Below are 21,830 nucleotides of genomic sequence, written 5' to 3'. Positions count from 1 at the left end.
CAGATTAACTGATCCTTAATTGTTGGGGAAAATTTCTTTTCCTCTTCCAAGTGCATACTATCAACACACTTTTCCAAGAGTCATTTTGAATTTCCCTAATTTACAACTGCAAAGCCCACCTTCCTGTGCCTCCTATTATCCTGAGTGTCTCCAGATCGCCTTTCTGTGACTGAGGTGGGGCAAGGTGTTTTCTCCTATACTTGAATGTCAAGAATTTTCATACAGCTACCTGAATATCATGAAGCATCATTTTTCCCATCTGATTGTCAGGAACTAGCATCTCACCTACCAGAGTGTGACAAATGCTTATTGCAAACACCTGAATGTTAAAACATCTCCCATCTCGTGCAAGTGTCGGGAGGTCACACTCTTACCTGCATGAGGGCAGCCTTACCTCCTCTACCTGAATGTAAGATCTCAACCAGCCTGAGGGTCAATAGGTTGCACATCATCTAAGTGGGTGTCAGAAGGTCCCAAGCCTCCAACCTGAGTGTCAGGACATCTCATCTCCTATTCCTCAGTGTTGAGTTTTCAGATTATCAGATGATCTTGATTTCTCTATTTTCTCTAACTGAATGTCATACTTACGACATCCTCAAATGAATGTTCAATAGTCCTCATATATCTTACCTAGTATCAGGGAGTGATCACCTCCTTCTTTGAAGGCAACAACAACTCTGTTTTTCCAATTCAATGCCAGAGGTCCTCATTGCCTCCACCTACAGGTTAAGAATTCTCATCTTGGGCCGGGCGCGGTGGCTCACGCCTGTAATCCCAGAACTTTGGGAGGCCGAGGCGGGCGGATCACGAGGTCAGGAGATCGAGACCATCCTGGCTAACACGTTGAAACCCCGTCTTTACTAAAAATACAAAAAAAAATTAGCTGGGCGTGGTGGCGGGCACCTGTGGTCCCAGCTACTCAGGAGGCTGAGGCAGGAGAATGGCGTGAACCTGGGAGGCGGAGCTTGCAGTGAGCCGAGATCGCGTCATTGCACTCCAGCCTGGGCGACAGAACGAGACTCCGCCTCAAAAAAAAAAAAAAAAGAATTCACATCTCTACCACCCAAGTGTCACCCTGTCGCATTTTCTCTACCTGAAAATCAAGAGGTCTTACATCTTCTAGCTGAATGTCAAGAGGTTGTATTTTACCCATACGAACGTTCTGAAGTCTCTACTGGCTTACTGGAGTGAAGGGAGAACTCATTGCCCCCATCTGGGTGCCAGGGCATGTCCTACCCTCTACTTGAATATAGTCTCATATCCCTGTCTAAATGACATGGAGCTTTCATCTCCTCTGCCAGAGTATCACGAGATCTCCTCTATTCTGAGTGTCCAAAGTTCTCATCTCAACCCCCGAGGTCTGGAGGTATTCTCACCTCTTCCTGGTTGTCTGGAGATCTCATCTCCCTTACCTGACAGTCATGAAACCTCCTATCTCCTATATGCCCTATCTGAGTCATGACACTTATCTCCTCCGAGTGTCAGGAGATTTTTCTGCCTTTATGTCAGGTAGCCCCACTTCCTCCAGCTGAAGGGCAGGAGGTCCTATTTCATGACTTGTATGTTAATAGGTTTCAGCTCCACTACTGAGTGTTAGGAGGCCTCACTTATTTTAACTGAGCATCAAGTTGTGTCTGATAAATAACCAGAAAAAGACTTTGGAAATATAGTTCAAGAAATGGCAAGAAGAATTGAAGAAGTGGGCCCAAGTGCAGAGGCTCATGCCTGTAATCCCAGCACTTTGAAAGGGTGAGGCAGGCAGATCACTTGAGCTCAGGAGTCCCAGACCAGCCTGGGCAACATGGCAAAACCCCGTCTCTACAAAAAATACAAAAATTAGCCAGGTGCAGTGGCACCTGTGTCCCAGCTACTCAGGAAGCTGAGGCAGGAGAATCATTTGAACCCGGAAGACAGAAGTTTCAGTGAGCCGAGATCACACCATTGCACTCAAGCTTGGGCAATGGGAGTGAAACCCTGTCTCAAAAAAAAAAAAGAAGAAGAAGATTAAAGTTTTGACTGTTAAAGAAAATATTATTCAGGTGTTTTTAATGGATAGCACCTATTTCTTTACAAATATTTAGTAGATATCAATAACAAAATCTGAAGACCCAATGTCAGTGTCTAGATTCTAGAAGACCATTACGGTTTGACTCTGCAAAGCTTACCCACTTCTGATTCTAGAAGGGGCTGCCAGTCATCGTGCCTGCCCCTGGCTGTAGTGATGGTTGCAGGAAAAGTACCTGGCCCAGCCCATTTAATTTTCTCATTTAATCTAATGGAAGCAACAAATATCTCAACTCAGAGTGACTTTGTTTGACCTTCTTCATGCTGTTCCAAGAACGAAGGAGAGATGGGTGACAGGTCTGGGGCCAGAGGGTGGGGTCTCATCCGAGGGCGTGGCTCAGGCTGAGGCAGAGTTCTCAGCACAGGGGGCAGGATGGGGGCTCCCCATCTCCCCCTCAAACTCCTCCCTGTTCTCTGCGTCCACGCTGACCCCCAGGCACCCTCCAGCTCATCCCAGCCATTCTCACTGCTCCTGCTAACCCCAACCACCCACTGCCTTCGCCAGCCGTGCCCACTTCTGTCCCCATTCCTTATTCACCTGGGCAATCCAACTCCCACCCCGGTTTTTCTCACCCTGATCGCCAATCCCTTCCAGCCCCCAATCCCCTACTTTTCCATTCCTGTTGCCACCACCCTCTGTGAGGAGCAGAAACCTTATCCATCCATCCTCAATGTCCAGCCAGCCAGGAAGGCAAGAAGATCCCAGAGGGATTAAGAATGCTTGACGCAGTGAAACCTTGAGGGCCGAAAAGGGGTAGGTTTCAGGTCTTCGCCTAGGGGAAGGAGGTGCCTCAGGGGTGGTTTAAGCGAGCAAGTGAGGGTCTGGGTGGTGCCATGGAGAAGGACAAAGGCCCTTTGAGGCTATGGATGACGACAGCTTGAAAACCAGCCTCAGGCTGGGCAAGGTGGCCCACACCTGTAATCCCAGCACTTTGGAAGGCTAAGGAGGGTGATCGATTGAAGCCAGGAGTTCTAGACCAGCCTGGACAGCAAAGTGAGGCCCCCATCTCTACAAAAAATAAAAAATAAAAAATAGCCAGGTGTGATGGCCCACGCTTGCGGTCCCAGCTATTTGGGAGGCTGAGGCAGGAGGATTGCTCAATTCCAGGAGGTTGAGTCTACAGTGAGCCATGATCTTGCCACTGCACTCCAGCCTGGGTGACAGGGTGAGACCTTGTCTCAAAACAAAACAAAAGCAGCCTCCGTGTCCTGGCCCTGCCCCAAAGTTGTCCACAGGTCTTGGGAGTGGCTGGGAGGTGCCAGCCCACAGGAAGAGCAGAGGCCACACAATTTCAAATTTTCAAATTTCCTGATCTTCATCTCATTTTCAGATTAGAAATTGAGGCCATCATAAGGAAAGGGCTGCCCAGGAAGTCAAGGAGGGGGGCCCTGCAAGGTCTGAGTGTGGGAGCAGGGGGCCCCTGACTCGCTCTGGGCCTGAGTGGCGTCGGGAGGGTGGGCCTCCCTGGGTCTCCGTGGGGACTCGGAGTCTGGAGCTAGTGGCACTTCTCCACGGTGCCACCGGCCCCATCCCTGGCTAGAGTTAACCGCAGAGTCAAGGTATGCGATTGTCATTCTGTCACATTCATGCGCCACCTCAACCCAGTGTGTCCAGGCTCTGAAACCACTGCCTCTCCTGTAAGCAACCCCCAACCCGGGGACATCACATATCTGCAGCCCCTGGCCCTCTCTCAGTGCTGGGTCCTGTGCCCTCTACTTTCTCATGGCTCCCGCTTGATTGCCTTTGCCCACTTGCCTTACTGTTTGTGCTTCAAGACGTAGCTCACCACCTCCTTCCACTCAGCGAGGGGTCTCTGTCCCTCCTGTTGGCTGGCCACTCCCACCAGGTGCCACCCAGGACGTGTCTTTTTGGCCACATTATCGGCTGCTTACATGACTGCCTGTGCACTCCTGAAGGACAATGTCTTGTCTCTGGTGCCTGGCTCAGGGTGGGAGCAAAAAGGAAACCTCACATCCAACTGGGCAGACAACCCAAGGTGAGAAGCACCAACTTGCTCTAATTTGAGATAGCAGCGGGGCTGTGCAGATGCAGAGCCTAACATCTAACTCGGACTCCAGGGAGGGCGGGTCAGAGAAGACGTCCTGGAAGACGGGATCCACAGATCAGCCTCCAAGCTATGTATGCTTGATGCGGGCGAACAATGGGTGATCCAGGCAGCAGGAAGAGGGCATGTGTGAGACAGAGCCCTGAAGCGTCATAGTGGCTCAGGGACTGCAGGAGGTTGGCGGAGACTGGCGAGCAGCATGTGTGCATGGGGAGGGAGCAGGGGATGCTGGCAGGGCCATGGCAGCACTGGCTGGGCCGGACTGGCTCACGGGTTCCATCTATCAGCTGCATTTACAGACAGGCTGGTGTTTGTGAATAGAGGGCACAAATGGAAACATGAAAACAAATGAATCAGCAGGGAAGGAGTGAGGGCTAAATCTGGTCTGCAGCCGTGGGGTAGGACAGTTGCGAGAGATGTGAGGGGGTTCCAAGACAGGAGCAGCAGAATTTAAAAACAACTGGACACTGGTGGGAGCAAGTCTTAAACCCCAGGCTTAAAACCTGGCAGGGGTCATGGAGGACAAGTGGCCTCCAGCTCAGGAGGTGCTACTCAGTGGGTTGGTGAACAGAGAAAAGCCTTCAGTGCAGAAGGCATGGGCTGAATTCCAGCAGACTCAGAGAAGATGCTGGAAGATGCCAGGTGCCTAGGCATGGAGGTCAAAGATAGGGATCTAGGAGTCACCCGTGCATGTGGTCCAGGCTGAGGAGGTTTGTGTGGCCAGTATGAGGGACAGACACAAATACCCCCTCAAGCAGGCAACTGAGACGTGGCTTCATTTCTTATAAATTTATTACATAATAATATTATAATAATTATTATCAATAATAATAATATAAGAAACATAGATCTCTGTGGGGTGTATCACAACGTCAGGGTCAGGAGGCCTCAGGACTGGAGCAGGGGGTGAAACCCCCCGGATGGAACTCCATACAAAAGGAGGTGAAGCAGAACTGACCCTGTAAAGTTAAAAACCCAAATTGAACGGAACCAAAACCCACAGGTGAGTGTGAGACCGAGTGTGTATGTGGCAGTCTGTTACAGTGACTGCTGCTGTGTGACCTGGACTGTTGGCGGAAGGGTGAGTGGGTGTGACTCTGTGCCCAGGGAGTGGGGCCGGTGGGCCAGGGCGGGGCGGGCAGGCACAGACCGGCGTGCCAGGCCCCTGGGTTGTGAAAACTTCTGTTTTCTTTTTTTTTTATTTTATTAAAAAAAGCTAGAAATATAAACAGAAACTTGTGAGTGACGTGGATGGAGCTTAGTCCAGACTCCAAACCCTAGGTTTAAAAACGTCCCAGGGCCCCCACCCCACAGGTCATTGCTGAGTGTGAGGAGTCACAGTGTGGGGGGCTGGGCACCCTCGGGGGTCTTTGACTCTCCCCAGGGCCTGTGGTGAACTGACTCTAGGGGTCCCCCTATGATGCCCTCAGAGGCCCAAGGTGGGGGCGCTGCCTCCAAGGGGCCCTTGGGGCCTCCCCAAGCAGCAGGGATTCACCAGGGAACCCCGCTCAGGCTGGGTGAGGCTCTGGAAGGACAGGCTGGGCAAACAGCTGGACCCAGGGTGCAGGATGGCCTCTGACTTTCTTTGGAAGAGGAGACAGGGTGCTTTCACAGGCACACCCCATGCATGCACACTGTGCACGCCTCCACAGCCCCACGCTAGTCCAGAGCGGCCCCTGGGCCACTCAATAATCAGGCACACACATGGCTCCCACGTGCTCAGACGCACCCAGTTTCACCCACACACATAAAGGGCAGGACAGGAGACTTTGGGGTCCAAGGCAGGGAGGCTTCTCTGCTGTAGTTGCCCAAGAGCATGGGGACCGAGCTGGCCCCCTCCTTGGGAAGAGACCCTGTGAGGAAGATGGCTGCGGTGGAGCGGCAGGGCCCTGCCCTCATCCCCCCGGCCGATGGTCTCCCAGGCCGGCTGGTCCCGCGGGTGCACAGCAGGACCCGCGGCCTGCCGCCCCTCCCCCCACGAGCAGCACCTGAAGGGTCGGTGGGGCACACGAGCTCAGCGAGGGGAGCGGCCGAGCTGGGGCCCCAGGGCGGGCCACTAGGGCCCTGGCCAACCCCAGACCAGCTGGAGCGTCCCCTGCCCCGTTGTGGGGTGGCAGTGGCAGTGAGGGCCGGAGATGGAAGACTGGGCAGCTGCAGTGGGACCAGTGGAAGCAGAAGGGAGGGGAGAGGAAACTATTACGGACAGAGATATTTGTTCCTTTTCTCGTTCCAAATATAGAGTGGATTAAAATATGCAAAACAGGGGGGCTCCTTGGCCCCCATCGAGAATCCCAATGTCTCCCCCCTCCCCCCGAGTCACCAAGGCGGGTCCTGACCTCGCATGCTGGACTAGGTTCCCCCTCTGGGAGAATGGCCACCAGGAGCTGTGAAGGAGGTGGTCAGGCTCGAGCACCCCACCCCCGGCACCTCCCGCCCCAGCCTCCCTGGTCCACGCCCTTCCTGACTGTGTGCTGGGTGGGCTGGGCGGCCGGTGAGGGCACTAAGCAATGTACAGGGCGAGTCTCCGAGCAACAGCAAACAGGACGATTCATGCAACATTCCTGGCCCGGGCGCCGTCGTAAGGGGCAGGCCGAGCCCGCGGCCCGGGGTGGGGGTGGGGGGCCCTGCCGGCAGGGCACGGCCGGGGCGGGAGCGGGGGTGGGGCGTCAGCTGCCGTCCAGCTGCCTGAGCGCGCGCTCGATGTTCATGCGGTGGCCCACGCGCGTGACGCCCAGCTCCACGAAGTCGTCCTTGGTGAGCGCGGGCAGGTGCGCGCCTTCTATCTCATGGTCCTCGAAGCGGTCGCGGTGCTCGCCTAGGTGGATGCTCTCCAGCCAGTCGCCCACGTCGAACTTGCTCCAGAGCTGCAGCGGCTTTTGCTGGAAGGGTCGGCGTGGGCCGGGGGCGCCGGGGCCAGGGCCGGACGCGGGCGAGGGCAGCGGCGACGGCGAGGGGGAGCGACTGCGCGCGCTCACGCTGCGCACCACGAAGCGCACCTCCTTGGGCTCGTGCGGGATGGAGAGGCTGGACGACTTGAGGATGGTGGGGGGCGTGAGGCCGAAGGGCCGCCCTGCGCCCCCCGCGCCCGCCCCCAGCCCCTCCACCCGCTCCAGCGACGCGGGCTTCACCGGGCTCGGGGCGCGTCGCGCCACGGGGTAGCGGCCGCTGGGCCTCACCGAGTACGAGGCCCCGCCGCCCGGGCCCACGGGGCTGCGCTGCGCTGAAATGGAGCTCAGCTCACCGAGGCTGCTGAAGAGCCTGCGGAGGGAGAGGGGTCAGCGCCAGGTGAGGGGCGCACAGCCAAGGGGGGACGGGCGGAGGGGAGCGGGCAGGGTCCAGGAGGAAAGGGGCTGGGGCTGGGGCTGGCGGGAGTAGCCCGGCCAGAGGAAGCAGTAAAGGGTGGGATCCTATGGTTACCCTGGCCCTTTTCTTTGGCCCCTGGGACCAGAGCCAGTGACTGGCTGGAATATGAGGAATGACTGGTGGCCCCCTCCACTCCATCCAGGCTCCAAGTGCAGCCCAACCAAAGAAAAGGCAGCCTCTCATGGCAAAGGGCTGGCTTGTCCCTCCTGCCAGCCTCCGACACCGGCTCCGGGCATGGCGGGATCCACAGATGCCCATGGACGGTAAGACTTGGGCAGTACCCTTCACCGCCCACCCCCCACACAGCTCTGCTCTCATGAGAAGACCCAGGGGATCCTGGGAAGGTTCCAGGGACAGGTGAGTCGTGATAAAGGCTGGCAGCAGCACGAGGTTGAACAGGTCCGTAACACAGGAGACAGACACTAGGCAGGGCTCGTACCCGTATGGAGCAGCAGCACATGCAGGGCAGGTGTGAGGCCGTGCACACCCACAACACAAAGGCAGCCTCCTGCACAGACAGCACACAACGGCAGCAACGGTGCCCACACGCGTTACAGACGTGCTGCAGTGGCAGCAGCACACACACGCAGACACGCAACACGCACACATGCACGCACGCACACACACAAGAACCGATGGCAGCTCACTTCCCAACCTCACCTGACAGGACCCTAGAGCTCTAGCCCCTCCTTGGCTCTGCTGTGGTGGGAGGCCTACCTGGGGTGATAGCTCCAGAGAAAACCCACTCCCATGTCCTCCCATTCCCATCCCTGTCCCCACTGTGTCAGGGGAAGCCTCAAGGGGCTGTCAGTGGCACCAGAGCCTCTCACAGCCACGCAGAGCAGAGACCCAGGCAGACAGGCACAGCGTGTGGACAGCAAGAGGCATGGGATGGGCATGCTCACTTACACAGCCGGCGCTCGGGACCACGGCGCAGCTCGACAGAGCAGCCACATGCAGATGGGCAGGAGAGAGCAATGAGAGAGAGAGTTAGCCGGCCAGGCCCACGCGACCCACAGCTGCAACCACACAATGGGCAGCCAGGTGTGGAGGGAGGAACTCGGGTGCAGAGGGCCCAGCTGCTGTGGGAGGGACAAAGCTGGAGCTGCTGGTGGAGAGGCGCCTGTGCGAGTCTCCAAGTGCAGGTGAACCACAAGCGTGGCTGCAGTGCTCGGCAGGTGCCTGGCGCCTGGGGGTGCTGAGCCCCTGACATCCTCTTTGGCCAGGTCCCTCTCCAGTGGCCCTCCCACCCCCTCTCCCTGCCCTTGCCCAGGCTGAGTCCCCCCACCCCAACCTCTGTGCTGTCCTCACCACAAAGCATCACCAGTGCCTGCCCCACACAGGCATGGGGCTCCCCTTAAAGCAGGTTTCGTCTTTTGTCTCCCACCTGTGAGAGGTCAGCCCTCTGTGGAGATCTGAGCTCTGTCTCTCCCATGGGACCTCATTTCTGTCCCCTCCTCAGCCTCTGTCCCTACTGCCTCCTCCCAGCTGCTCAGATCCAGAGCAGAGCTTCCTGAAGAGGCCACACTGTGCCCCCAGACAGAAAGGGGCTTCAAGAACACCTGAGGGGTTCTCGCACAGGCACCAACCACTAGAATAAGCTGTCTTTGCTCCCACTGGACCTGGCCTCCATGGATCCACCTGCACAGTGGGGCAAAGTGGGGAGGCAGCCAGGGTTCAGGGGGATTCCCGAGGGAAGGTGCCAGGTAGTGTTGGGTCGGGTGGTCCCCTGGGGGTGGGTGCCCAGGTGGTGGTGACTGCTGGAGGGGCTTGCCAGGGGAGACTCCGAACACTCAGAGGGACCTGACTGTGGACACCCAGAGAGGGGCAGGGCCAGGAATATGCACTTGGCCTCCACCCACCAGCCCCGACACAGTGGCCCTGGCCTGGGGACGTGTATCACAGGATGGACACCTACCCTGGCCCTGCCCCTGCCCCAAGGCTTAGCTTTCAATGGAGTTGTGATGGCAGGTGTACCTGGAGTCTCAGGTGTGACTGAAGCACACTGAGGAGTTGCAGGACCACAGCAGTGAAGGCAGAGGCACAGGGCAGGCGCGGGCAGCGCAGCCGGGAGGCTCGGCCGGAGCCCAGAGCAGGGTCTGGGCTCCAGGAGGTCCGAGCTGGGCAGAGCAGAGTTGTGCCTGTCTGGGTAGTACTGGCAGGGGCTGAGCTGGAGACCTGGGCAGAGGGCAGGCTGGCTCCAGAGGCACCCAGGGAGCCAGGGGCCCGAGGGCAAGAGATGTGAGGAGAGCCAGCCACATTGCTCCCGCCTCCCAGAGCACGCTGGAGACGTCAGGAGGCCAAGAGAAGACGCCCAAGGAAGGCCGTGCCCGCCAAAGGCCCCGGGGCACAGGAGGGAGGGGCCTGGGGTCACCCATGGCCCAGGTGTCTGCTTCTCCTCTTTCTCTTGGGGAACAGGTACTGCCCACACCATCCCCGGGGCACAAACCCGAGCAGTGTCCATGTCTGACTTCCACGTTTCCATGGCCTCTCTGCACACCCACTGTCACTCTCAGCCGTCTGGCCACCTCCCTGGCCAGGCTCTGGCTGCCAAACAGCCGCATAACAGCACCTGCCAGTCTCCCAAAGAGCTTCTGGGCCACCCACCCTCTAACACATGATACTTCACCAGGCACCATCACCCACGAACACCTCCAGCAGCCGCCCTGAAGAGGCTGAGTCCAGATCACGCTGAGGCCCCCACGGCCCCACGTCTTTCCACCTACATTTGAATCCTGCACTGTCTCACTGTTTCCCAGTGACTCTCAGCCAGTGAGAGACGTCTGGCCTTGCCACACCCTCCCCACTCCGCCCTCTGCCCCGCAGTTGCCCAGGCCGCAGCAAGACCCCACTGCTGACCTGTTCGTGTTTCCCTTCGAGACATTCTTTCCCAGGCCTCTTCCTTCCTAGGTGGATTTTCGGAGCTCCCCTCTTAGTTTGCAGTTGCTCCTGGGCAACGTTATCCACTCACACCCTTTGCTATGGCCAACGTGCCCAGGAATGCGACATGTGAGACCCAGACAGTCTCTGATGAGTCCAACACCTCTACTGGGGTATCCACACATGTCCCTCCATCCCCAACTCAGTGAACGGCACCCTGTCATTGCCACACACAGAGCCTAGGAGCCACCATCAGCTCCTCTTTTTACCCTACAGCCAGTGACTAACTCCTGATATCAACCCAGACCTTCTCTTTACTCCTAGCCATTTCTGGATCCAGACCGTTCATGGTCTCAGGCCCTTCACCCCACTTCCTACCAGTTCTCCTTGCCTCCTGATACCTAGCACAAAGCCAGGAACATGAGACGCACTAACAAAATGCAAAAATAGTATGACATGTCCCTGCCAGGCGTGCCCAACTCGGTCAGCCCCCTGGGGCCAACAGGCAGGAAAACGTCCACACGCGGGCCCTGGATACTGCCTCCGGCCTTCTGCCACTGCACTCACGTGGGGCCTTTTGCACACTAGGGGCTTCATTAAGGGAACTAATTCTCAGAGGGGCACAAAACCAGACACGGGCTCTGAAGCTCCCAGTGCATCCTCTGCGGTAACACATCTTGCTCCTCGGCACCCCGCCTGTTCCCAGCTCCAGCTCTGATGGGCCCCCATGTCCTATGACCCCTCCTCTGTACCTCCCTCCTACGCCCCGAACAGGGTTCAGGGATCCTGGGAACACACTTGCCCCAGCTGCATGTGGCCTGCAGGGGCCCCCACTGGCAGGTATGGGACACGTTCAGTCTGGGTTTCAAAGGAGCAGGCCCTGCTGGCCATGGCCCTGCTTACCAGTGTGATCCACCAAGCACACAGCGCCTTGTCCAGATCCCTGACAAACATATTAGCAGGCAGGGTCTGCAGCAGGCCACCAGGGCAGGGTTTCTTGACCAGTTTGAGGAACGCGGGTCTTCCGGGAGATCTAGGAACTGACTCTAACAGGTCTGGAGACCATGGCACACAGTGCCCTCCTCCACACAAGCTGTCAAAGGCACCAGAAGTACCGCAGCAAAGAACCTCTTTTTGTGTTTCCAAAGCTATCTTGCCATGAACTTTACCTACAAAACCAGATGTGAGAGTCCCATGGAAAGCTAAGTGCCAAGGCAGACGTGAGCCTTGCTGTGGACCTCAGAGCCTACACGGGATTCAGATCCGAGCATGGGGCCTGGAAGACAAATGTGTGGAGCCAGGGTCTCAGAGACAAGTGTGAGCCTCAGACAGATGGGGTGCCTGTGGCCAGTTGTGGGGCTCGGAGTCAGGTCTGAATCATGCCCAAATGCAGCCTCAGAGTCAGGTGTGGGGCCCAGAGACCGAGGAGGGGCTCTGGGCAGATGAATGGTCTGTCCAGCAGAGCTAGACTTGGAGCTGGGAGCACAGAGCAGGTGGACAATCTGGGACCAAGGATTCAAAAGGCCAAAGGTCCTGGACATTCCAGAGGCTGCATGAGAGTGCCACATCCTCCAGGTTCCCCTGGAAATCAAAGGTGGCCCCAGAGCTGATCATTTTTCCACAGGTTACCGAGCTTTGGTTCCATGACATACAGGACAGCTTAACTTGCCCAGAAAGCTCTCAGGCCACAGAACACCTTGTGGCTAAAGCACATCAGGAATGAGCCATCTGTGGAGAAGGTGGGTGGGCATTCCCTTCCTCATGGTGTCAGTCAGGGAAGAGAAGGATGGGCCTGGGAGACAAACACTGTGGAACACAAGGGGCTGGAGACACAGCTCAGGGTATGGCCCTGCGGGTGACCTAGCACCTCTGCCAGGACTGGCCCTGGGAAGGAAGCAGCCATACCTGGATGTCAGAACCTCCCATACTTTAGACAGTTCCACCAGCAGTTTTATCCCTAAGTGAGGAGTGAGTACCGGGCTCCAGCCATTAGGGGCTGCAGGACAAGGGCTGACAACAGCCACAGTGGGCACACGAAGGACCAGATCTGAAGCAGGACTGGACTCAGACATCACTAAGTGTCCTGTGCTCTGCCCCGCTGCCTGCAGGCAGAAGCAGCAGAAGTTAAGGGCCCAGGGTGGGCAGTGGGGCCCCCTCCAGTGGCTGTATTTTAGCCCAGGTCTGAGGGCAAGAAGGGGCACAAGAGGGTGAAAGGAAAAGTGAGCTGGAACAGAAGGTAACACAGAGGCAAACTGAGAAGGAAAAGCAGGCCCGGGTAGGCCACTCAGGTGGCACCAGGTGCCACTTATGACAAACATGACCAGTAAACAGAGGGGGTGAGTCTGTGCGATGCACACACCTGCCACTTCTGTGGAGGGGGATTATTGGGCAAAAGCCCATTGTGTGTCATCAGAAGGGGTTTCACAACAGCGGCCCTCGATTACGGCAGCCAGAGAGCAGGGCTCGTGGTCAGGCAGGCCACCGTTTTCTGTCTGCAGGGAAACTCTCCAGTACCTCAGTTTCATCGTATGGAACATGGCGATTCTTAGGGTCCGTCTAACGGAATGGTGTGAAGACAAACTGATACGGCAGGATCGTCTCCGATGCTGCATCCAACAGGCTTGTTTTCCCACAAAGGACTCTAAGACCTCGCCTAGGTGTCTCAGTGCCCGGGTGTCAGTGACAGCAGAGACAATGGCAGCTCACACCCGTGAGGGTCCACAGGCCCCAGCCCTGGGCCTACTGGGTGCTTCACAGGTGAGGCCGTGTGCGGACTCGCGACAGCCTGTGCAGTCGGCTCACTGTAAATACACCTCGCAGGGGAGGGAGACGGCACTAAGCTGTGACCTGCTGGGCACCGACGTCAGGGCCCTCTGATGGCTCCAAGCCAGTGACCGGCAAGGAAGTGAGTTGCTGATGCCAGTGGGGGCCGTGTCACAGGAACACTGGTTGTTACAGGCTGTCCAGCATCTGGTTACTCCAGGGCCAGCACTGGACCTTCCATCTGGAGAGGCCCCTCCCCTCACTCTCAGCACCTGCTTGCTAGGTGGGCGGACCCATCCCCCTGGCTCCTGGGAGAACAGAGGACTCAAGCCTGGCCGATGACAGCCCTATGTCCCCAGACCCCAGTGGTCAGTCAGGGAAAAGTGGAGGACCCACATGAACCCAATCAGAGATCAGAATTTTGCAGGAACTACCGAGTAAAAGAACAGACATCATGTAAGGGTCAGGGCTGCCGGTCTTGTCCTTCCCCATCCCACACCTGAGAAAGAAAAACAAACAGGGTCCTGGTGAAAGCCAGAGCCAAGGGCTAAGAGAACCGTACCCTGATCAAGACAGAACGCTAAAGAGCACTGTGGGAGGATGAACTCAGAGAAGGGGAAGTGCCAGAGGTTCCGGCTGAGGAATCCCCTGACCCTGCCCGGCAACTGCTGCAGCTGCCTCGCAGGAGAGACAGGGCCAATGACGAGACCTGGGCCCACCGGAGCCCGACCATGGGGGACCGACACCTGATGAGTCTGAACACTGAGTAAGTCCTTCTGTAGGTTTTTGTCCTGAGCCACCTCCCTAGATCTCAAATCACAAAAGACAGCATTTGCATTTGCTTTGTTCTTTCATCCATTTAAGAAATGTTTATTGAGGGCCTGAACCAGGCCAGGCACTGTGCTACGCACTCTTTAAAATGGCTTTGATTTTCGTCAAGACCAAGAGGCAGAGAGGAGGGAGAAGCAGAGAGGGAAGACGGGGGCTGGTCAGGTGTGGGTCAGGAGACCCCAGCCTCAGGGGTCTGGTCCTGTGCAGAGGCCTAGGACCAGGCTGCTCACTCTGTAACACCCATTCTACGGGCACCTTCAACACTGCACTGCTGGGAAGAGGGCTTTCCAGTTTGGCTGGGAGTTGGAAGAGGCTGAAAGGGGAGAGGACCCCAGAGCAATTCCCCAGGATGACAGGAGCTGGAGGTAGCACCCCGGGACCTTAGGAGAGGCCTCATGAGCTTCCCAAGCTCCCACCTGTCTTTTGAATCCTGAATTAAAAAGGTAGAATGGCCAGGCCTTTGTAAGACCTGCAAAGTCCTTAAGTTCTGAACATGTTGCTACGCTGTGAACTCTGTCCTCCAAGGCTGACAGTACAGGGCCCACTAGGTTGGTCTTCCGGGCGGCAAGAAGGAGTCCAGAGGTGGCATCCACATACCACCCCCCCAGACCCAAAGAGGAGAGGGGAGACCTAGAGGCACAGAAGGCAAAAGCAGCTTTAAAAAGGCAGACAAGGGGGCGGGTGGGGGATGACCGGCTCTGCCACCAGCATCCGTGCAGCCCACGGGCCTGAAGGGCTCCTCTGTGGAAGGAGACTTGGGAGTCGGGTCCTCAAGGAAAGACCTATGGGATCAGCCCAGGGCTATGGCAGCTGTGACAGCCTCAGCAGCAAGCCAGGCCCCTGCTCAGATCCCTCTGGGTAGAGGCAGGACAGACAGGGAAGTGGTGGGGAGAAGGCAAGAGGGCAGACGGAGTGCAGGGAGATGGCGTGACTTCCATCTACCTTCTTACTGCACTTTAGAAATGACACACGGGAATCCATGTCTAAGGGATTCTAAGGTGGTGCCAAGAGACAAATGTTTCTGGGATGGGAAACAGGAAGTTAGTGGCAGATCCCCCAAAAGAAAAGGAGTCAGTGTGCTCCAAGCCGCCAAAGGAAGAAGGCAGGAGGCAGCTCTAAGGCAGAGGGTATCAGCCACACTGGGCAGCCACGTGGCCACAGAGAGGATGGGAGGAGGGAGACGTACCTCCAAAGTAAAACACAAAACCACCCTTAATGGTAAAGACAGCCTGCGTCGGGAGCGAGAGAGAGAACCCACAGGAATCCCCGGGGCCAAGAGCCTCCGGGAGGGACATGGAGGCGCTCACGCCCAACCTGAGCCTCTGAGGGGGGCCCAGCTCCCACTTCTGGCACCAACAGGGACACAGTGAGCAGCAACCCTGATGTGTCAGACGCCCAGAAGAACCTCCTCTCTCAGGCAGGCCAAGCAAGACCGGATTCAGGGGTGGATGGCGGGGGCGGGTTGGGGGTTGCCACAGAAGGAACGGAACAGAACAAGGAGGAACAGGAGAGCCGGAGAACAGACAAGAGGAAGGACAGAGGGGGCCACGGACAAGGCACGGATCCCTCCCCGCACCGCCCTGCTCACCGAGCTGCTGCGATGGGCGACTTCTTGGCAGGGTCCAGCAGGCTGCCCAGGCCACCAACTGGTTCCTCCCCCAGGGAACGCGTGTCTTTGTTCAGCTGCTGCAGGCGGGAGCTGAGCTCACTGATCACAGTTGGTTTGTCGTCTTCAGGCCCAGGGAGCCCCCGGCTCTCCACGGGGTCCCCCCATAGCTTGGACCTTCTCTGGAAGAGGTAGCGAGGGCGGGCAGGCCCGGCGGCAGAGGCCAGCCCGGCAGAGGCGGCATGGTGCTGCTGGGCCATGAGCTCGCTGTCCGAGGACTGCTTCAGCAGCGGGTCCCTGAAGGTCACCGGCCCCTTCCCCAGCGGGGACTTGAGCTTGGGCTTGGGAGGCACTGGTGGCTTCTCGAGTAGAAAAGTGTGTCCGTCAGCGAAGGAGGTGTGGGTGTCAGTGAGTTCCCCGCTCTCCGAGCTCAAGGTGGACATGCTGGACACCGTGGAGATGGTGCTTGTGGTCTCCAGGTGGGGGTCGCTGGAGCTGCGTGTGTCAGCCTCCTCCACCCCGGAGTCGGCTGCAGACTCAGGGGCAGGGGGTGGCTCACTGCTGGGCTTCCCTGAGGCCGGGCTTGGCACCGTGGTGGGTGAGGGGCCCGGGCCAGCGAGGGGGGCGGCCAGCAGGACCCCGTTGGCAAACTCCTCAGGGGGTGGTACCAACCCAATCCGGGCCAGCTCCTCCCTGGTCTCCTCGTCGCTGGACGACAGCTGGGCGGGTGGCAGGTTCACGGCAAACACCAGCTCCGGCTCTTCCTCTGAGCTGCCCTGGCCCGGCCCGGCGTCTGCCGGGGTGCCACCGGGGGGCTGGGCCCGGGGGCTGGGCAGGGGCTCTGCCACAGCCGCCGACTGCATGGGGGCCGGGGCCAACTCCGGGGTGCCCGGGCGCTCCTCTTCGGCCCCCGCCAGCCTGCTGGGCTCCTGCCCGTTGCTGGTGGCGTGCACGACAATGAGGCCAGCTGGCCGCTGCAGGGATGTGTCCAGGACGCTGAGGATCATGGACTTCTTGTCCTCGGGTGACTTCCGCTCCTCCCGGGGGACCTTCTCTGCCTCCCTGCGAGCAGGCACAGGAATCCAGGCTGGGCTCCGTGGGGAGAACGCTGGGGAAGCCAGGGACCCTCGTTCTGGGTCCCGGGCCTGTACATCCACAAACAAGGGTCCGGGGCGGTCGGCGTCGGGACTGTGCACGGGTGTGGGGGACCGGGAGGGCGCCTGGGAGGCCAGAGCCCGCTCTCGGGCAGCCAGGGCAAGGGCCAGGGGTGAGCTGGGGTCCAGGGGTTTGCCGGTGAGTGGGTGGATGAAGGTGGAGCCCGAGGGCCCAAGGCTCGGGCCGCTGACCAATGGCTTCAGAGCAGACACCGGGGAGGGCAGCAGCAGGTCGCGGCCGGCGGTGGGGCCGGTCCCCAGGAGGCGCTCGTCGATGGAGCGGGAGGGCTGTAGGGATGGCAGATCCGCGCTGGGGGCGCTGCCCTCGATGGCGCCCACGGACAGGAACACAGTGGAGCGGCGCCGCTCCTCCAGCCGCCGGTCCTTGGCCGGGCCCGGGCCGCCGAACGCGAGCCCCGGGCCGTCGCCCGCGCCGTAGTCGAGGCCACCCGGGCGCGGACCGCGGTGGGTCGGGGAGGGCTCGCGGGCGAAGCTGCCGCCGCCGGGACCGGGACTGCCCACGGCCAGGGCCGCGCGCTCCTGCGCGTCCTCCACCTGCAGCTGCTTCACCAGGGGGCTCTTGCGGCGCTGCGGCTTGGACGGAGCGAAGAGGCTGGCGCTGAAGGCGCCCAGGTTGGCGTAGGGGCTGTCGGGGCCGGGCGGCCGCGGCCGGCGCTTGGGTCGCTCGGGCGGGGTGGCCGCGGGCGGGGGTCGAGGGGCATCGCCCGACTCGGGCGCCGAGTCCTGCAGGATGATCATGGAGCGCGCGCGCTTCTGCCGCTCGGGATAGGGCAGCGGGCCGAGGGCCGCGCCCGGCTCGTACAGGCCGGCAGCCCCCGCGCCCAGGCGCGCCTCCAGGCCGGGCTTGAAGCTGGAGCGCACCGTGTCGTAGGCGCGGCCCGGCGGGGGCGGCGGCGAGAAGGCTGGGGGCGGCCCCGAGTCGAAGTAGTAGGGCGCGGGCGGGGGAGGCGGCGCGGTCTGCGGCGGGGGCGGGATGCCGCGACCCTCGCGCACCGGGTCCTGCATCGAGGTGCTCCGCGGGAAGCGCCCTTCCAGCAGGGACGCCAGCTTCTCGTCCTCCCCTGCGGACGGAAGGGCCGGTGAGCCCAGCCAGGGCGCTGGGCGGGGGGTGGTGCTGCCTTCGGAGAGGCTCCTGGGGACCCCGGCACCCCCTCCCACAGAGGCCAGCCTTGCCCCGACTCCACCCCGGGGAAGCCACCGTCCCGGACACAATGGACACCCGCGGCAGAACCCGGCGCGAGGCGCTAGAATGCTGGGGAAGATGGGGTTGGGGTCAGTGGTGGGCGGGGAATGGAGGGCAGGGGAGAAACACGGAGCCCAGAGCACGGGCTCCGAGCAAGACCCTGGTCTGGGCTGGTCCCTGGGTGCCCAAGCTCTGTGCCCCAGGCCCAGGGCTGCACGGGGAGCGATCTTGTGAAGAGGACAGGAGAGAGGTGTGCGTTCAGTTACACGATGGAGGAGGGCCCCACCGGGGACCCCTGAGAAAGGACACAAACTCTGACGACCTGGGTTGGGGCCAAGACCTGCCCAAACCCAGGGTCATCAAGCAGGCCCTGAGAAGGTATCCCAGGAAGGCAGGGACAGCCCCGCAAGACATGGGGACAGAACTGCTGAGGGGCTTGGAGGGGCCAGTACAGGGCTCCCCACCCCAGAATGAACAAGGCCGATGCAGAAGTATCAGCCCTGGAGGCAACCAGAGGTGAGAGGAAGATGGCCGGAAATGAGCAGGAGTGACACACCGGCAGGGTGAGGGGCAGCAGGGCTGTGGCCACTGGAGCGAGGCCTCCAAGAGAGAAAGACCTAATGCCCACCCAGGTAAGGAGGTGCCCTGTGGAAAAAGCCGTGAGAGGCTCCTCCCAGACCCCCACATGGGTGGGTGATGCACACACAGTGGCTGAAATTCAGTAAGGTTGGGTGAGTGGGTGAAGGGAAGAATGGATGGCTGAATTAAAATGGAGCTGCAGGCTGAGCACCCAGCACGCTTCATTTTAACCCCTACTGGCAGCGTGACCCCAGGCCAGGCCCTGAGCCCCTTTGAGCTTCAGTTCTTTCATGGTCAAAACAGGCTTAAAATGAACCCCCCTCTGCATGCCTTGCTCAGACGTCATTGTTAGGGTCCTGTGCGAGGGCTGGAGTGATCAGGGCCCTTGTGATCCTGCTGTCCAGCCAGAAGCTGACAACCTCCCGAGCAGCCCTGTGGACATCATGATGCGGACATACGTGCTGCAGGTGTTCAGTGAGGCTGCAGGGGGCGGAGGGCCCCACACCCACACACCCAGGTCTCATGGTGCTCCTGTTCCCAGCCTCACTCTGAGATTGGTCAACATTTTTATGAACTCGCTAAAATATAGACTGCCTGTTCCTGATCACATCCTCCTCCAGCCACCGCAGTGCTAATGAGGCTCCAATACTACACTGCTTCTTGCTGGGCATAATATCTTTGTAGCCAAGGTACCAAGGGTGGGCTTTTGTGTACAGACTTAGGCTTGAATTTTAGATCTGCCAGGAACTTCAGAAGCCTCTAGGAACTTCAGTTTCCTCATGTCAAGAGGACAGCCTGCAACTACTGTGGGGCGATTTCACCTTTACAGTACAGGGCTGAACTGCAGCAGTATCCTGGGAATGGGGGAAGGGGGCCGAGGTCATCATCATCGTGATTTTTAGGTCTGCCTTCCCCCCATCCCCAACCGCTGGACAGAGAAATTGTACCCATTTCGTCCTGGGTCTCCTGCTGCATTCCCTGCACTGTGTACGAACGCGCAGTGAACACCCACAAGCCTATATGTTAGATGGAGCGACGCAGAACCAGCGCACCTTGAGGATGCAGAAGGCGGGAGTGACGTGCAAAGATGAAATAAGGGGAAATTTAATGCTAATAGCATGCGAAGTTCTGACTTAGGGTAAAGAAGTCACTTGCCTCAGTATGGAATGGGGAATCTGTTCTGATACCATCTGGGGCGGGGGTGGGACCCCTTGGGGGCAAAGGCAGACCCTCTTTGTCTGCCTAGGTCATAGCAGAGAGCATTTCTCGAGCACCCACTGTGTGCCAACCTCAAGAGGCAGCATCTACGTCTACTAACACTGGCAGCTGCTGAGCACTCCCAGCATGCCACGTGGTCTGTGAGTGCCGCCTACCGGGCGAGCCTCAGAGTGGTCCTGGAGGTGGGTATAGGTGGTCTCCGTGTTTATGGATCAAAATCCTGATGTTTCAAGGGTTGTATCGTGTGCCCAGGGCAACAGAGCCAGGGCATGGGGCAGGGGCCTGGGGAGTCTGACAACCCAACCAATGTGCATGCTGGCGGCTGAGGCCCAGCAGGCCAAGAGGAGCCAAAAAGGAGCACCTGTCCACCCATCCATCAACCGAGTGCAAGAGGGTGCCTGAGGGACCAGTGCAGAATGGGCAGTCCTAGGAGAGTGGCTCAAGGCCTGCAGGGCAGGTGCACGGACCTAGACCTGCAGGGTCGGGCCCAGGAACAGCAAGAGTCAGAAGACCCAGGTCAAGGGAGGCAGAGACAATGTTTCCAGATGAAGCAGGAAAGGACTGGGGCCGATCTCCAGGGCCCCGAGGCAATGAGGAGTGCCCAGAGGGTCAAGCTGGACAGATACAGGTGATAGCAGCTCTGCAGAAAGCCTCATTTGGCCAGAGGGATGGACTAGAGGGCAGAGCCAGGGCAAGCAGTCATGAGAACAAAGCCATGGTCCAGCTGCAAGGTGACAAGACCTGTGCAGGGCAGGGCTGTGAGGCCACCCACCCGGACACAGGTGAGGCAGAGGGTAAGAAAGAAACCATGGCACTCAGGGCTTAGACCAGGGAAAGCAGGGGAGAGCGCTTCTCAGCTCCAAAGTAGCTGCAGCCTCACCAGCCTTCTTCCCCACAATCCCACCTACAGAAATAACTCTTGGCAGTCTCTGAGGGACCAGGTCACACACCCATATGCCTTTTCCACACTGCTCTGTCAGTTCACCCCATTATCCCCCAGAAACTCCCATTTATCTTACACATCTTAGCTCAAAAGTACCCCCACCCTGACACGCAGCCTTCTGTGACACCCAGGTGTGCTTGGAGCCCCCCAGTGGGCTCCACTGGTCCGTGAGCCCTGACACCCACCATGTGCCCGCTGAGCTCTCTGCACACATCACATTCCCCAACCAAGCCCCAGACTTGGCCCAGGATCGGCCTTGTGTGAACACAGATTGGCAGGGTCCTGAGGCAGGTGAGGAATCAGAGTTTGGGCAGCTGTGTGACCTTGGGCAGGTCATTTACCCTCCTTGCTTCAGTTTCCTCATCTGTAAAATGGAGGTACTAGTGGTCTCAATATGGTTATTCTAAGTATTAAATGCTCAGTGTCCAGCCCATAGTAAGTGCTGAGAGGTTTACTCCTAAGTGTAACAGATGGGGGGTGTGCTGGGGTTTGTATGGACAATGGATGGTCAAGTGGGCAGGTGTGTAGGTAGACAGATGCACAGGTGGGCAGGGGACGGGACAGTGGATGTCTGGAGGGATGCACAGTGGGCAGGGCTTGTTAGACGTCCCCATCTGGGTCAGGAAAGGAGACAGTGAGTGTGGAGTGTGATGGTGGCTGGGGGGTGGTGAGGCACAGAGGGGAAGGAGGCTGAAGACACAGCCTTGAAAAGGTCCCATATTTGGGAGGCTGGGGCGGCAGGGTTGAAACAGGTGCCACCTGAGAAAGGAGGGGAAAACCAGTAAGTATTGTCCTAACACTCTGGGGAGGAGTGTTTCATGGAAGAAGGAGCAAAGAAACCAAGTGCCAGCTGAGGTCAGCAGGAGTGCTGGCCACGCGTCCATGGAGGAGGAATGCCCTGGAGGCCACCAGTGACCCTGGTGGGAGCAGTTTCCACTTGTGTATGGAGAGAGCAAGTCTGCCGCAGGCTGAGGAGCAGGTGGGGGACAGGAGATAGACGGCAAGTAGAGGTGACTTTTTGGGGAAAACTGGCTGTGAAGGGGGGAGAGAGTAATACATGGAGGAGTAGGGGAGAGGCAAGTTCAGGGGAAGGGGAGTTTTAGGATCAGAAACTTCACATGCACTTGGGCTGCAGGGGAGCAACCGCGATGGCGGCAGG

The 21,830-nt window shown here is 58.8% G+C and overlaps 1 protein-coding gene across 1 annotated transcript in view; it reads right to left on the bottom strand.

Annotated features, from left to right (window-relative positions):
• Nucleotides 1-4,904: 4,904 nt before the first annotated feature.
• The window catches only part of SHANK3 (SH3 and multiple ankyrin repeat domains 3), a 47,816-nt gene continuing 30,890 nt past the window's right edge, over nt 4,905-21,830 (bottom strand). The window contains exons 15-16 of the mRNA XM_058431231.1: nt 15,556-17,809; nt 4,905-7,388 (exon numbers count right to left, since the gene is read on the bottom strand). Coding sequence (XP_058287214.1) covers nt 6,797-7,388; nt 15,556-17,809 — 2,846 coding nt within the window. The 3' untranslated portion in view covers nt 4,905-6,796. The remainder of the gene's footprint in view (nt 7,389-15,555; nt 17,810-21,830) is intronic.

This window comes from Hylobates moloch, unplaced genomic scaffold (assembly GCF_009828535.3).
Source record: "Hylobates moloch isolate HMO894 unplaced genomic scaffold, HMol_V3 SCAFFOLD_19, whole genome shotgun sequence".
In the NCBI taxonomy this organism is placed as follows: domain Eukaryota; kingdom Metazoa; phylum Chordata; class Mammalia; order Primates; family Hylobatidae; genus Hylobates; species Hylobates moloch.
Note: the sequence above shows the minus strand (reverse complement) of the source record. Positions and strands in the feature narration are given on the sequence as shown.